This window comes from Anastrepha ludens, chromosome 6 (genome assembly GCF_028408465.1).
Source record: "Anastrepha ludens isolate Willacy chromosome 6, idAnaLude1.1, whole genome shotgun sequence".
NCBI classification, from domain to species: Eukaryota; Metazoa; Arthropoda; class Insecta; order Diptera; family Tephritidae; genus Anastrepha; species Anastrepha ludens.
Window position 1 is genome coordinate 1,305,057 of NC_071502.1, and position 15,633 is coordinate 1,320,689.

The window sequence follows — 15,633 nt, forward strand, 5'->3', positions numbered from 1 at the left end:
TCATCCGCATTCATAACAGTATCAATCGATTTGTATATACATATGATTGCTTGTATGTATTTAAAGTATTTTTTGTTGTTCTAAAATAAAACATCTAACACCTTAGAACTGATGAAGCTAATTTTATTTGTCTTTCAATGATAGCTAGAGGATAGTTCAAACGGTTATTTTGGCATTTTTTAGTATCTCTGTCATTTGTTTACGGAAGACCAAATTTTTCTGTTTTAATTTTTTAAAGTGATACCATATTCTAGTACCACGTAAGACGGAGGGGAAACTGTAAGCGCTTGAATTTAAATGATATGTTAGTGGGGATCAAGGAGACCTAAACAAAGTTATATTGTGCAACTGACAAACAAAATTATATGTTTTTTTGCACGTATTTTGTTTTTGCAATTTGGTGGTTTGAATATCAAATTTTCAATCTGGATGTAATGAAGCAAGCAAAACCACAAAAAAAGCAGATCACTTTGACATCGCAAAGAAAAAAAAAATCAGCTATTCTACTGCGACCACCTTGGATGGATGCGCCTTGGACTTATTTGGAGAAAGATTACATGCGTAAAAACTTTCAATGAAGGCGTAAACGGTAGCATTCCTGATAAGTCCAAGGAATTAAAAAGTCGGTAGTATAGTTAGCGATTTCATCCGCATTCATAACAGTATCAATCGATTTGTATATACATATGATTGCTTGTATGTATTTAAAGTATTTTTTGTTGTTCTAAAATAAAACATCTAACACCTTAGAACTGATGAAGCTAATTTTATTTGTCTTTCAATGATAGCTAGAGGATAGTTCAAGGAAGAATATAAAAACTTTCCATTAGTAAAAATTTCTCTTCAAGTTCCATCGGCATTGAAATTTCTCAAAAAATTCTATTGGTGGCCGACAGACGTTCTAGGCTAAACTAAACTAAACACTCCAAAAGATGTGCCTCCCAGATGGTGCTCGGACTGCTCAATTGTTAAAAATGTACTGATAGGAGTCTTTGCTCCTATTAGCTAAGAATCGCGCGGGTAAAGATATTTAAAAAAATGTACTTATGGGCCATATCGTCTCAAATCTAGAATGTCTGCTTGAAAATGACAAGTAGTAGCGCATTGCTCGGGTTGAAGAATGAGTTAAAGTCCTCATCGCTTGGCGGGGGTTCAAAATTTGAACCTTTCACTCAGAAAGGCTTGTTGGAGCCGTAAACAAAAGTTAACTCATCAATAGAGAGCTGGAAGCGAAAGTAAGCTAAAGTACAGCATCTGCAATGTGATAATAACGCATGACCGTTATTACTCTCGAAGAGGGATAGAAAGAATTTAGATGTCTATATACCAAGATAAGAAGCCAAGGAAGTGCTTACTTTCTGTGTTCTTCAAAAGATTTTACATATGTGGCGCAGAGTCAAGATAATAGACCACGATAGAGGCCACGCCACTAGAGAGCTGCTAAAACCACTAGTTGGGGAGAGATCAATTGTTGATTGGTGCATTTCATTTTGCTGAAGTATTTGTATTGCATGCAACTACATGTGTAGTTATATCAGGAAAGGATTTTTTTGAATTTGGTCAAAGCACAACTCTCATTTTTAACTGAGTTGGTTCGAACCTGATAATTTCGCCTCATTTGCCTTCCCTTTTCCAATGAACGCCGAAGCAATTTCGAATAAAGTTTGTACTATTATTTATACTATAATATGTAGATTAGATGAGCGTCTATAAATGCGTAGATATCTACTTGAATGATTGATAAATAAATACATTCTCTCATTGATCTTCATAATTTCATAGTAAGCCAATTGACATTTGGAAAGGCCTTAAAACTACAAATGTGTCAAATATGTATGTATGTAAGTTAACAGCCAAATCATCGAACGTCCCTCGCAATGAATTCACCGAGCAACCCGCGCGCAAACAATGTCGCTGAACCCGACCACATATGCAACATAAACAAAATAATGTGAGTCGGAGCAACGGCCAGCCGTTTCCGTTGTGTCGCAAGCGTTGGAATTCTGATCGGAAATATGCTGAGTCGGTTTTACAGACCACAAACCCATGGCATGATCTTTATGTACTTATTATGTATTTAGGTTTAGATTCATATTTCCATTTATGTACTTAGCTTTAGTCTTTTATTCATTCCATTCTTATAATCAGTTTTGTCCAGACAATTGTTTAATAAAGAACGATTGACTTTACTCCGGCACGCCGCCGTTAATATTTGATGTATTGATTTACACTGTTGAGCCACAAGGCCAATAGTCCAACAAAGGGGACGAAGTCAAGTCTCCCAACCTAAACATCCTAAAGCTAATTAGAATCAAGAAGTAGCTGAGACGTGTCAGCAACACCCGCCGCTGGACCAAGGCATCATCACTGCTCCAGAGGGAAAGTGAACCAATACTTATAACTGGCGCCCAACAGAGTTAAAACTGGAATTAGATAATCTTACGATATCTATTAAGTTAGGAACACCATGGCCCTAAACAAGAACATGTAAGTGAATGTTCGGTAAAAATTAGAAAAAGTATTGATGAAAAACTATTTTAAATAAAAAAAATTGTGAATAAATTGGCAATGCGAAAGTGAGCATTACGGTGTAGTCGCGAAATTATTGACGTGCAAGTGCAGTTTTTTTGTTGAAAAAAAAAAGAGAAACAAGTTGATATTTTCGCTTCATTGGCTGCTCATGACTTGGGCTTATAGAAATATAAAGATAGAGTACGACAGTGACGAAGAGCAAGAAATAGGATTTAGGCCAGGAAGAAACGGTCAATTAGGAATGGAGCCGGCATTACTAAAAGCGTTAGTAGAAGGTGCGGTAAACAGTGCGCTCCTCGAACAAGAGAGGAGACTAAAAGACGAGTTCCGAGCGGAACTTGAAACAGTTAGAGGTCAGGTTAATGCGTTAAGAATAGAGACCCCACAAGTTGAAACATACCAGAGAGTAACAATTGACCCTAGTGTGGGATGTGAGGTGAAGTTAGACATTGTAAAATCAGTGCCTAGCTTCAATGGAAATCATGAGGAATACGTGTCGTGGCGACAGGCGGCTATAGACGCATATGAGATTTTCAAAAGATACGTAGGCAGCGAGGCGCATTACGAGGCTGTGGCCATTTTAAAAAACAAAGTAACTGGTCCAGCTCGTGCCATCCTTACGTCGCACAATACAGTGCTTAATTTTGACGCCATTATCGCTAGGCTCGACTGCTCGTACGCAGACAAAACATCCTTGCGCGTACTTAGGCAGCAACTAGAACTGGTTAGGCAGGGTGACCTAAACTTAATGGAATATTACGATGAGGTAGAAAAGAAGCTCACTCTGGTCACAAATAAAATAGTAATGACTCATGACGAGCAAGCTGCGTCCATTCTTTGTGCAGAAATTAGAGACGATGCACTACACGCTTTCATGGCAGGACTTAGGAGGCCCCTAAAATCTTTAGTAATCCCAGCGAAGCCCAAGGATTTGCCATCTGCATTAGCAGTGGCCCGTGAGGCTGAAAATAGCATCGAAAGAAGCGCATTTGCTGCATCTTATGCTAAAGTAATTGAAGAAAGAAACCATAGCGGCGATAATACTAGATTTGGCAATCGTAACCAAGCTAGACAAGGCAGGGGCCAGAAAAGAAATCCACATTTTGTGGGAAATCAAGGCCAAAGCAGGGCACAGCAAGCTGACCCTAAAACGCTAGCGAATGACAAAGAGCCACAATCAAAGTATCAGGCTCAACCCATGGACGTTGATCCTTCGATGTCCAAGTTAAGACAACAGACCAATTGGGGAAAGCCACAGGGCTATTCTACACAAGACGGGGCTCGGAAAAGGCATAACACTTCAGAACGCACGTCAGGCTATAGGCGCCAAAAGATTAACAATATTACGCAACGAGCGCCTACCCAAGACGAGAAAGAATACGAAGAAATGGCCGAAACTGCGCGTGCTGAAATAGATGACGAAAGTGGCGAACCCGAGGACAACGATTTATTGAATTTTTTAGAGGTCGTTCCCGATTGCCGTTCGTCGAGCGTCAATTGGCTGGCAAAACATTAAAGATTCTTATCGACACCGGGGCGGCAAAAAGTTACATTAAACCCGTAAAGGAGTTAAAAAACGTAACACCAGTCGACACCCCTTTTACTGTGAACTCCATTCATGGGTCCAGTAAAATTCAAAAAAAATATTCAATAGTAATTTTTGGGAAAGTTGCCACGTTTTTCATATTAGATACCCTTGACACCTTTGATGCTATAATAGGCTTCGATCTGCTCACGCAGGCGGGGGTAACTATTGACCTGATGGAAAACAGCATAAACTACGGTAATACTTCGGAAATACTCAATCACCATCCGTGCGATAACGTGAACTTTACACGTGTCGATGATATCGTAGTCCCAAATTCCGTAAAAGGCGAATTCAAGAAAATGATACTGAAGAGAATTAGTGCATTCGCGACCTCTAACGAGGCACTGCCTTACAATACTTCAGTCGTCGCCAGGATCCGGACTGTAGACAATAAGGAGGTATATTCAAAGCCCTATCCATACCCAGTAGGCGTGTCAGATTTTGTAAACAACGAAGTCGCACAGCTGTTGAAAGATGGCATCATAAGGCCATCAAGATCTGCGTATAATAGCCCAGTCTGGGTTGTTGATAAGAAATGAATAGATTCCAACGGAAATAAGAATAAACGGCTGGTCATTGACTTTAGAAAACTAAATGAGAAGACCATCGCCGACCGATATCCGATGCCGAGTATCCAGGTAATCTTAGCTAACCTCGGAAAGGCTAAGTTTTTTACCACACTGGATCTTAAATCCGGATACCACCAGATTTACCTAGCGGAGGACGATCGTGAAAAGACATCCTTCTCGATAAATGGCGGAAAATACGAATTCTGTCGTTTGCCCTTTGGTCTAAAAAATGCGGGAAGCATTTTTCAAAGAGCAATCGACGATATCTTGCGAGAACAGATCGGAAAGATATGTTATGTCTATGTGGATGACGTAATTATCTTCTCTGAAAATGCCGCAGACCACGTCCGCCATATCGATATAATACTTCAGCAACTTTGCGATGCTAACATGAGAATCTCCAAGGAAAAGTCGAAATTTTTTAAAGAAAGTGTCGAATATCTAGGCTTCATTGTTACTATCGAGGGAGCAAAAACAGACCCAGAAAAAGTCAAGGCGATCCAAGAGTACATTGAACCAAAAAATTTATACTCTCTGAGATCTTTTCTAGGCCTAGCCAGCTACTATAGGGTGTTTATCAAAGACTTTGCAGCCATAGCAAGACCCTTGACTAATATACTAAAAGGCGAAAACGGCACTGTAAGCAAACACATGTCTAGGAAAGTAGCAGTCCAATTTGACGAATCTCAACGCGACGCTTTTAACCGATTGAGAAACATACTAGCATCAGAAGATGTTATGCTCATGTACCCTGATTTCAAAAGACCTTTTGACTTGACTACAGATGCTTCTGCAAATGGCATTGGAGCAGTATTATCTCAAGGCGGTAGACCCATCACCATGATCTCCCGAACGCTAAAAACGTGCGAAACTCACTATGCTACCAACGAAAGAGAGTTGTTGGCGATTGTATGGGCCCTCGGCAAACTGCAGAATTACCTTTACGGTACAAGAGAGCTACATATATTTACAGATCATCAACCTCTCACGTTCGCAGTGTCTGAGAAAAATACGAATGCGAAAATCAAGAGGTGGAAGGCGTTTATTGAACAACATAACGCCCAATTGCATTACAAGTCAGGGAAAGAAAACTTTGTCGCAGATGCCTTATCTAGGCAAGAGCTTAACGCTCTCCAAGACGAAACGCAATCAGACATAGCCACTATTCACAGTGAGGTATCCCTTACATACACTATACAAACAACTGATAACCCCCTAAATTGTTATAGAAATCAGATAACTTTGGAAGAATCACGTTATTCGTTGCATCGAAGACTTATTCTATTTGGCAAAAAAACCGGTCACTTAATTCAATTTACAGATAAAATTAATCTCATAGAAACATTAAAACTTGCTGTGAACCCCGATGTTGTAAACGCGTTTTATTGCGAACTCACAACTTTAGCTGCATTTCAACATGAGCTGGTTTCAATTTTCCCGACAACCAAATTCTGGCATTGCAAAAGAATAGTGTCAGACATCACTAACAAAGACGAACAGGTAGAAATAGTCAACACCGAACATAATCGTGCGCACAGAGCGGCACAAGAAAACGTAAAACAGATACTTCGGGACTACTACTTCCCAAAAATGACTAAATTGGCTAACGAGGTTGTACTAAATTGCAAAGTTTGCGCTATCGCCAAGTACGACCGACACCCCAAAAAACAAGAACTCGGGAAGACGCCAATTCCCTCATTTGTCGGAGAAATGTTACACATTGACATATTTTCTACCGATCAGAAACTTTTCCTGACTTGCATCGATAAATTTTCCAAATTCACCGTCGTCCAGCCCTTACCTTCTAGATCAATAGTCGATATTGTTAACCCCATTTTACTTATATTTAATACATTTCCAAACACAAAAACCGTTTATTGCGACAATGAGCCAGCGTTTAATTCCGAAACGATCACTTCATTGTTAAAAAATCAGTTTAACATTGACGTTGTAAACGCCCCCCCATTACATAGCTGTTCCAATGGGCAAGCGGAACGTTTCCACAGTACATTAATAGAAATCGCAAGGTGTTTAAAGTTGGATAAAAAAGTTAGCGATACAGTTCAGGCTATCATGAGAGCAACAATAGAATATAATAAAACCATACATTCAGTAACAGAACAAAAACCACTCGATGTAATTCACTCTATACCGGACGAAATTAAGCAAAAAATCAAAGATCGACTAATAAAAGCTCAGCAAGATCAATTAGCTAGATGCAACCCGAACAGACAGAACAGGATGTTTGATGTAGGAGAAAAAGTTTACCTCAAAAATAACAAAAGATTAGGTAACAAACTATCTCCCTTGTGCACAGAGGGCGCCGTACAAGCAGACCTGGGAACGTCTATACTTGTTAAGGGGAGGGTGGTCCATAAGGACAATGTGAGGTAAACATAGGTCATAACGCATAAGATTCTTACAGATAGTTACTACAATTCAGTTTAATCATTTCATACAGGTTCATCGGAGTGACCCTCATACTCTTATCCACAACTCACGCACGCATCACCGATTTCTCGCACGCAAGCTACATTCCGATATTGGACGGAAACGTTTTTGTATGGGAACAACATAGTTACGTGAGACATTCTACAAATTTATCTAATTTCGTGAGCATTATAGATGATACAATTAAATTATCAAAACTTTTCCCTCAGTCACACATGCGAAAATTGTTAGATGTAGATATCGACCATATTCAGAATATTTTATCTAGCTTAACGGTACACCATAGAATGGCCAGAAGTTTAGACTTTCTAGGAACAGCTTTAAAAATCGTTGCAGGTACGCCTGATGCATCAGACTTAGAAAAGATTAAACTTGCCGAAGCCGAGCTCATAGAATCAAACAACAGACAAGTAATAGTAATCACTGAAGCACAGAAACAAATTAACCTTTTAACTGATGCAGTAAATAAATTAATTAAAGAAAAAAAAGGCGAGTTCGTAGACTCTCCTCATTTGTATGAAACTTTACTTGCACGAAATGGAATGTTAACCACTGAAATCCAAAACCTTATGCTCACTATAACGCTCGCCAAATCTAACATCATAAACCCCGCAATTCTCGACCACGAAGATTTAAAATCAATTTTTACCGAACAGCTCGCAGAGGTCCCAATAGTTAGTTTAATGGCAGTATCAAATATAAAAATATTTCAATCAAATAGAGTAATCCACATAATAATTGAATATCCTAATGCTAAGACTATTTGTAAGAAGGTTATGATATATCCTGTTGCCCACAATAACACCATTCTGCAAATACATGATGACATAGTAGCTGAATGCGACGATGGAGTCCTAGCTGTGACAGAATGCGCTACAACCAACTTTGCGACGTTCTGCAAGAAATCTGCTTATGACACATGCGCCAGCGGATTACATTCCGGAGGTTCAGCGTTATGCCACACACAGCCAAGCCACTTGGAACCGATTACCCTATTAGACGAAGGAATAATCGTTGTCAACGAACTATCAGCAAGAGTAAGAGTAGATGACGGCCCAGTGATGACAATTGAAGGCACACATCTCATCACATTTGAACGTATTGCGACTATAAACGAGACCACGTACATTAACTACAATGGTGTTGTAAACAAGAGTCCAGGCATCGCGGCGTCACCATTGCTGAGAATATTACAGGACACGACCAAGTGCTCAGCCTACCAATGTTACAAAGGATGAATGAGCACAATCTGCATATAATTCAGAAGTTAAGAGACGATATGTTTTCCGGAGGGACTCCCAGAGTCTGGTTCATGGTTGGTGTAACACTCAGCCTTGCCTTTGGCTGTATTGGCATCATCTATCAGTGTTGGTACCGGAGAAGATCTTCCATCAAATTGCAAGAACTGGTAAAGGAGTTAAGTGTCACCGAGGACGGCAACAATCTTAAAGGGGGGCTAGTTAACAGCCAAATCATCGAACGTCCCTCGCAATGAATTCACCGAGCAACCCGCGCGCAAACAATGTCGCTGAACCCGACCACATATGCAACATAAACAAAATAATGTGAGTCGGAGCAACGGCCAGCCGTTTCCGTTGTGTCGCAAGCGTTGGAATTCTGATCGGAAATATGCTGAGTCGGTTTTACAGACCACAAACCCATGGCATGATCTTTATGTACTTATTATGTATTTAGGTTTAGATTCATATTTCCATTTATGTACTTAGCTTTAGTCTTTTATTCATTCCATTCTTATAATCAGTTTTGTCCAGACAATTGTTTAATAAAGAACGATTGACTTTACTCCGGCACGCCGCCGTTAATATTTGATGTATTGATTTACACTGTTGAGCCACAAGGCCAATAGTCCAACAAAGGGGACGAAGTCAAGTCTCCCAACCTAAACATCCTAAAGCTAATTAGAATCAAGAAGTAGCTGAGACGTGTCAGCAACACCCGCCGCTGGACCAAGGCATCATCACTGCTCCAGAGGGAAAGTGAACCAATACTTATAACTTGTATATTTGCATACCTCCAATGGTTGAAAAAAAGTAATCTAAGTTTACTATTTACGAATTTATGTAATATTTTACCTGTTGGGTCTGTTTCAGCTGCATAGCAACACTCGGCGGCAACATTTGAAAAAGCAGCGAGTCACTTTTACGTTTTTCTCTTTTCAGTTCTCTGGCTTTTTGGGCTAAATTCACTGCGTACATCTTTTCAGAAATATTAAATGTAAATACATATATTATAAATGTATACAAAACTAAGATGTACATGCATACATATGGTATCTATTACAAAAGGTTTGTACATCCATGTTAAACAATAATTTTCTTTTGTAGTCTGAACTTCGATATCGTTAGTAAACCCGCGCTTACTATTCTAATTTTGTTTGCATAGCAGTTGTATGTAACATTGTAGCATACAAGCATATGTTGCATATGTAGATATTTACCTGTATAGTAGCAGCAGCATTCTTAACCAAAATAATGATAATAGGAGAAACACATAGAACGACAACCAGGATAGCAATGCCAACCGCCTCCTTGTTCGCAGCTTCAGAAAGGGTTGTATCGACATATTCTCTGTTCGGGCATATAAGCAATACATACAATATACTTGTGGATGTAATGTATGTTCATTTGGATGAATTTATGCCGTATGAGATTGAATGGTAAAACTACTCTATCTATATATCAGGGTGAAAATTGCGTCCGAGAAGCCAAACCGAGTCATGTCATAATATGTGCGTTTAAAGAAATCGAATTTATTGATATTTTTAACAAAATATCTTATTTCCCAAATCTACTGGCTTAAATTTTATTTTTCGTCTAAAGTTTCCTAGTATTTTTCCGCAGCCGAATATATTTGTGTTTATGCCAAAGATAAGAGTTATGCTCAAATGTAAATTTTCGAACAAATTATGCATTGTGGATGCTCACAACGTGCTTAACTCGATACCTGTTACTCGTGGTGTAAGAAGTCGAACGCACACAGTCAAATGTTTCACACACAAGACCCATCTTTTACTCAGAAAATTCAATCTGGGTTAAAACTCACATTTTTTACATAAAGACCATCTCACGGAAAATTCACTTTAACCCCTTGCGATCGTATGTCTACTCTCAGCCACCACAGCAAGGAACCATACTAATGGAATTAATAAATCTTGTTTATCCCTCATAATTTTACATGTTGTGTATTACTGCTCTTATAGAAATTAATTCCGACCAGTACGACACCGATAACATTGTAAGCCTTGAAACCCAACGGAGAATCTCTCTTCCAACAAGTGCTACTTTGGACTAAGTAGGCGATTGAGTAGCAAAGTCCTCTCTGGACGAACAAGACTAACCCTCTACAAGGCTCTCAACATGCCCGCCCTAACGTATAGCGCAGAAGCTTGGACAATGACAATATCTGATGGTGCGTAACTTGGAGTGCACGAGAGAAAAATTCTGCGTATGATTTTTGGATTGGCGACAGCGAATATCGCAGGCGGTGGTACAAGGAGCTGTATGAGTTTTACGACAGCATAGACATAACGCAGCGAATAAAGATCCAGCGGCTACGTTGGCTGGGTCATGCCGTCTGAATGGATACAAACGCTCCGGCTCTGATAGAATTCGACGCGGTACAAGCTGGTGGTAGAAGAGGAAGGACTCCTCTGCATTGGAAAGATCAGGTGGAAAAGGACTTGGCTTCACTTGGTGCGTCCAACTGGCGCCGGTTAGCACGAGAAAGCAACGACTGGCGCGCTTTGTTAAACTCGGCCAAAATCATGTAAGCTGTTAACGCGCCACTCAAGAAGAATCAGAACGGCACCCATGTCCATGTCTATTATAAATTTCATCGCCCCAAAATAGTTTTATATCATAGACTATTTTTTGACAAAACTATTGCCGTGAAACTAATTTGACTGTGCAAGGTTCGTCGAAATCGCGCAAGTTTACGATAACATTTTGCATAGTGAAATAAAGCTTCCTGCTGATGGAGCAATCTTGAATGCTGTTGATTTCACGAAAGAACTTCTACAAGTGTTGCAACAAGTTGTGTAAGGCTAATTTCATCATGCCTAATGTGAACTCGACTGCCTAAACTCTGAATATCAATAAGGCATAGTCAAGATGGGGTGAGTGGCTTGTTTTTGAAGCTAATTTCTTTACACTTTCGAACTTACTTAATTTTTAATCGCAGAGCCTTTTGAAGTATCCGCAAGTCATCTGTAAAATTGTGCATGGCGTCATAGTATTGTATCGCACTCCGTTCATCCGACGCATTTCGAATATTTTTCAAAACATTTACGTTCCTATAAAATTATTAAGTTTTCAGCTAATCAGACATTTATGCATGTATATAGGGATGTGCATATGTAAACCGTGTTTGTGTATTGTTAATGAAGGGCTAAGTGAATCTAATAAACTTACATTGCTTTTAGTTTCTTGTATTTATCAGTCCTTGTTATGTTCATGTACATTGGCCTCAAGCTGGGGACATAATTTAAAGTAGAATTGATAAGCTCACGTGATAAAAATTCGTAGCGTATAAAGGAAACAAACGCATCTAAGCCCAAATACCCCCGTCCATAGTATTTGATTCCAAAGGAAGCCGCAATGTTTTGGCACTCAATACTCTTTAACAGATTTTTGAAACCAATGAGATAGCTAATAAAAAGATATTTTAGGATTATATTTCTTTGCTATTAATTTTTGTCCATTACCGCCAAACGCCACTGTTATCCGTTTCTTTTATTTGTTCGGTAAGGTGATGCAACAGAGCTCGATTGATCGCTGTATACCAGTTCATAACATCCGTTATTGAACTGTCTTCCGGCTCCGATCGTACTCGATCTCTAAATAATGTAATAGAAATACAAAATACTTTGCGTACTATGTTACACTATGCGAATAACCATGTATAACTTGGGACACATCAGCAACACTTTGATAATATGGAATATACTTTTAGGCAATATTTTGGAGAAGAACCAAAGAACTACTATAAAAAACATCAATAATATAGTATGTGCAGAGATACTATCGCTCCTAGTCGGAGGGACATATAAAGGGTGATCAGATTGGAGGTACTTTTTGCAATAGGGGTTTTTTGACAGATCTCGCGTGACTACTGCCAAACTAAATACACAATTTTTTTCAGTATGCATTGACATTTCATCGTGGAAAGATTTATGCCTCACCAACGTTTACAAATCGTTCAATTGTAAAGGGTTTTTCAATCGGCGCGGGTCGATTTTGGCGCCCTGTGGCAGCCATTTTGTTTTGGTGACATCTGCCAAATCTTTTGTTTATTATTTAGTTGTTTATGCCAAATCATCATGGCAAGTTACATGATTGAACAGCACGTTCAAATGATAAAACTCTATTATCAAAATGAGTGTTCATTAACGCAAACGTTGCGCGCATTGCGCCCATTTTTCGGTAGACGTGGTAGCCCTTCCAATTTCTTATGGCCCATATTGAACCATATGGACCTAGACGACATGTGATTCCAGCAGGACGGCGGTACGTGCCACACAGCAAACGCCATTTTATTCCATTTCAATATCTACCCGCCCTTATTGAAAACCCCTTTATTATGAAAATCTATGCTCCGTGAAAAGTGTTCATCACGCGCTCAGGCCACTTATGGTGTACATAACCGTCATACCGAACGCACTATTCGTGAAACCATCGGCAAAAATTGCCGTATTTGGGCTGAAGAGCAATCCGAAGCCATTGAAAACAACCGGCCCAAATTTTTTCAAAGACGAGGCTGGCGCCAATGAATGGCAAACGCTATCGCGCCATGATAAACGACCTTTAGTTGCCGAAAATTGAAGCCCGTGATTTCCATAACATAAACACAATTGGTTCCAACCAGACGGCAAACGGCGCTAATTGTCATACAGCCCGTGAAACAATGGATTTACTTCGTCGCCGTTTCGGTGAGCAATTTATCTCTCGTCTCGGACCAGTGAATTGGCCACCAAGATCGTGTAATGGACTTTTATTTGTCGGGTATAAATACTTTGTGGATAAACCAGCTTCGATTGAGGAATTGGAAGCCAACATCACTAAAGTTATTCAGGACCGAAGTCCTCCAGCGAGTCATTCAAAATTGGTACTTACGGATGGCCGAATTACGGCGAAAGGGATTATCTTTAAAAAATAAAGGCCATGAATGGTTCTATACAAAAATAATAAAGATTGCCAAATCAATTGGAATTTTCGTTGTTTTATTTCAATTTAAATTTATCTCCTTTTATATGTACATACATATATCATATATCATATATTTTGAAAGGGGCTTTATGTACATACATAAGTCAATGCATACTCAGTTTTCCAGATCAACTCACAATTTAATTTTAAATGTGTTTGAAAGTTTCTCATACCACCCGTAATAATAGGTCTGAAGCAAATAGATGTCTGCAGCCAAAAGCCATGACCAATATCTATATATAATTGGGTGTTTGGCCGAGCTCCTTCTCCTATTTGTGGTGTGCGTCTTGATGTTGTTCCACAAATGGAGGGACCTACAGTTTCAAGCCGACTCCGAGCTTTTCCATGGCAGATATACACTCGGAGGTTTGCCATTGCCTGCCGAAGGGCGACCGCTATTAGAAAAATGTTTTTCTTAATTTGGTATTTCACCAGGATTCGAACCTACGTTCTCTCTGTGAATTCCGAATGGTAGTCACGCACCAACCCATTCGGCTTCGGCGGCCGCTGGCCAATACCTAGTATAAATTCAGAATTCTGTATTATTAATAAATCATAAAAAAAAAAAAACAAATGAACGTAACTCTTATTTTTGAGTTTTAAGATCTCGAAAACGAAAAACTATTTAGCTTTTTTCCATGAGATGAAGATGGGAGGAGTCACTTTAAAATGGATTTTAATTGAACTAGAAAAGCAGGTCGTATGAGTATTGTATTTAAGTCTGTGCAGGTTTTGCTCTATGGGTAACCAGAAATCAAGTTTTGTAGGACAATGTTAAATGTGTGCATTAATAAATATGACGATATTCCTAAAAGCCCAACTTCATGATTAATAAATTTTTAAACGACTGTAAGGGAAATGTATTCAAACTTTCTAATAAATGGTGGTAAGATTTACTTAAAGTTGAGACAGTTTTTTATTTATTTTTGGCCTGAGTGCCGATTTACATCTCTTATAGGCCCTTTGTTTATAATTTCATATTACTTTCACTGCTTCGAAAAAATGTATTCATATGTAATTCGAAGTTCTGGTGGGTTTATTTATAACTATTAAAAAATTTGTGAATAACTTATAGCTTCAAAATAAATATATATAAAACCTTCATGGTCGATTTCTTATTGGAAAGTTATTTTGACTACCGGTAACTATATTAAACGAAAATTTCGACAATAGTTATGTTCCGTTGTCCGATTTAGAAGTACAAATTTTAATCGAATGTTTTTAATAAAATGTACATGTGGAAAGACGTTAATTACCTGAACTCATTTAAACGGTTTTGGAACTCTGTCCGGTTAAGCATTACTTCAACATTATCTTCATCTTCGTCAGGTAATGTGGGTACACTCACTTCGTTCCATGTTGTTAGATTGTTCAATGCGTTGTCGGTTACAGTGAATCTTTGCGTTAAGTTTGATCTGTTAAATGATTCGGTTTCAATTGCTATACAGACATAAGTACGAGTATTTGAATTAACATTTTGCTAGTAAAGAAAAAATATTTTTCTAAATTCATCAGAAGAGCTAAGTAAATTGCTTCGAAAATATTTTAGAATGTTTAAAATATACTTAAGAATACTCGGTTGTAGATATTTCAGAAAGCGTAAAGTCTACTTCAAAATAGTTGAGGGTAATTCAGAGTCCTTTAAATGGGTTCGAGACGGTGCCAATATAGTTAATAGGGCATGAAATGTACTTCAGAAATTTCGTTTGAAACATTTCACGATCACACTTTTTTGAAGTACTGTTGAGAAAACTGTAATATTATATGTCTGTACATCACAAAAAGTATAAATAAAACATTTCCTTTTATGTCACAAAAACAGTATAAATAAAATATTTTTTTATGAAAATTTTGTTTTTATAGACCCTTGAGTTACAGATAAGAAATTTCATGGCTTTAAAAGCCACTAATTTTACACTTTATCAGCAAAATTGCTACGATGAAGTCTAAAACACAGATTTTTGTAAGCTGAAAGAAGCTCCCTAGCTACAACAAAAAGTAGGCAAGCAATATACTTATGTAAATGTTGGTCAAAGAAGAGTACTACGGATATAAAGCGGATATCTCGAACCTAGATAGGGCACGATAATGTGTTGGGTAGACTGAGAACGAGGGCGGGGTCGTCTTTCATTTCAATATTACGTCGCTAAACAACTTTCCAGTGGCGGCTAAATGGTTCACAGTTGCCACATTCCTAACAGTGGATCTAAAAATTAATTTTACTTAGTTCAATAAAGCAAAATTGGAGTACTTAACATACATTTCTAAA

At 38.5% G+C, this 15,633-nt stretch overlaps 1 protein-coding gene across 1 annotated transcript in view; it reads right to left on the bottom strand.

The window, feature by feature from the left end:
• LOC128867335 (uncharacterized) overlaps positions 1-15,633 on the bottom strand; it is a 40,292-nt gene that overhangs the window by 5,460 nt on the left and 19,199 nt on the right. The window contains exons 5-10 of the mRNA XM_054108467.1: positions 14,621-14,779; positions 11,864-11,995; positions 11,571-11,807; positions 11,324-11,452; positions 9,599-9,728; positions 9,234-9,356 (exon numbers count right to left, since the gene is read on the bottom strand). Coding sequence (XP_053964442.1) covers positions 9,234-9,356; positions 9,599-9,728; positions 11,324-11,452; positions 11,571-11,807; positions 11,864-11,995; positions 14,621-14,779 — 910 coding nt within the window. The remainder of the gene's footprint in view (positions 1-9,233; positions 9,357-9,598; positions 9,729-11,323; positions 11,453-11,570; positions 11,808-11,863; positions 11,996-14,620; positions 14,780-15,633) is intronic.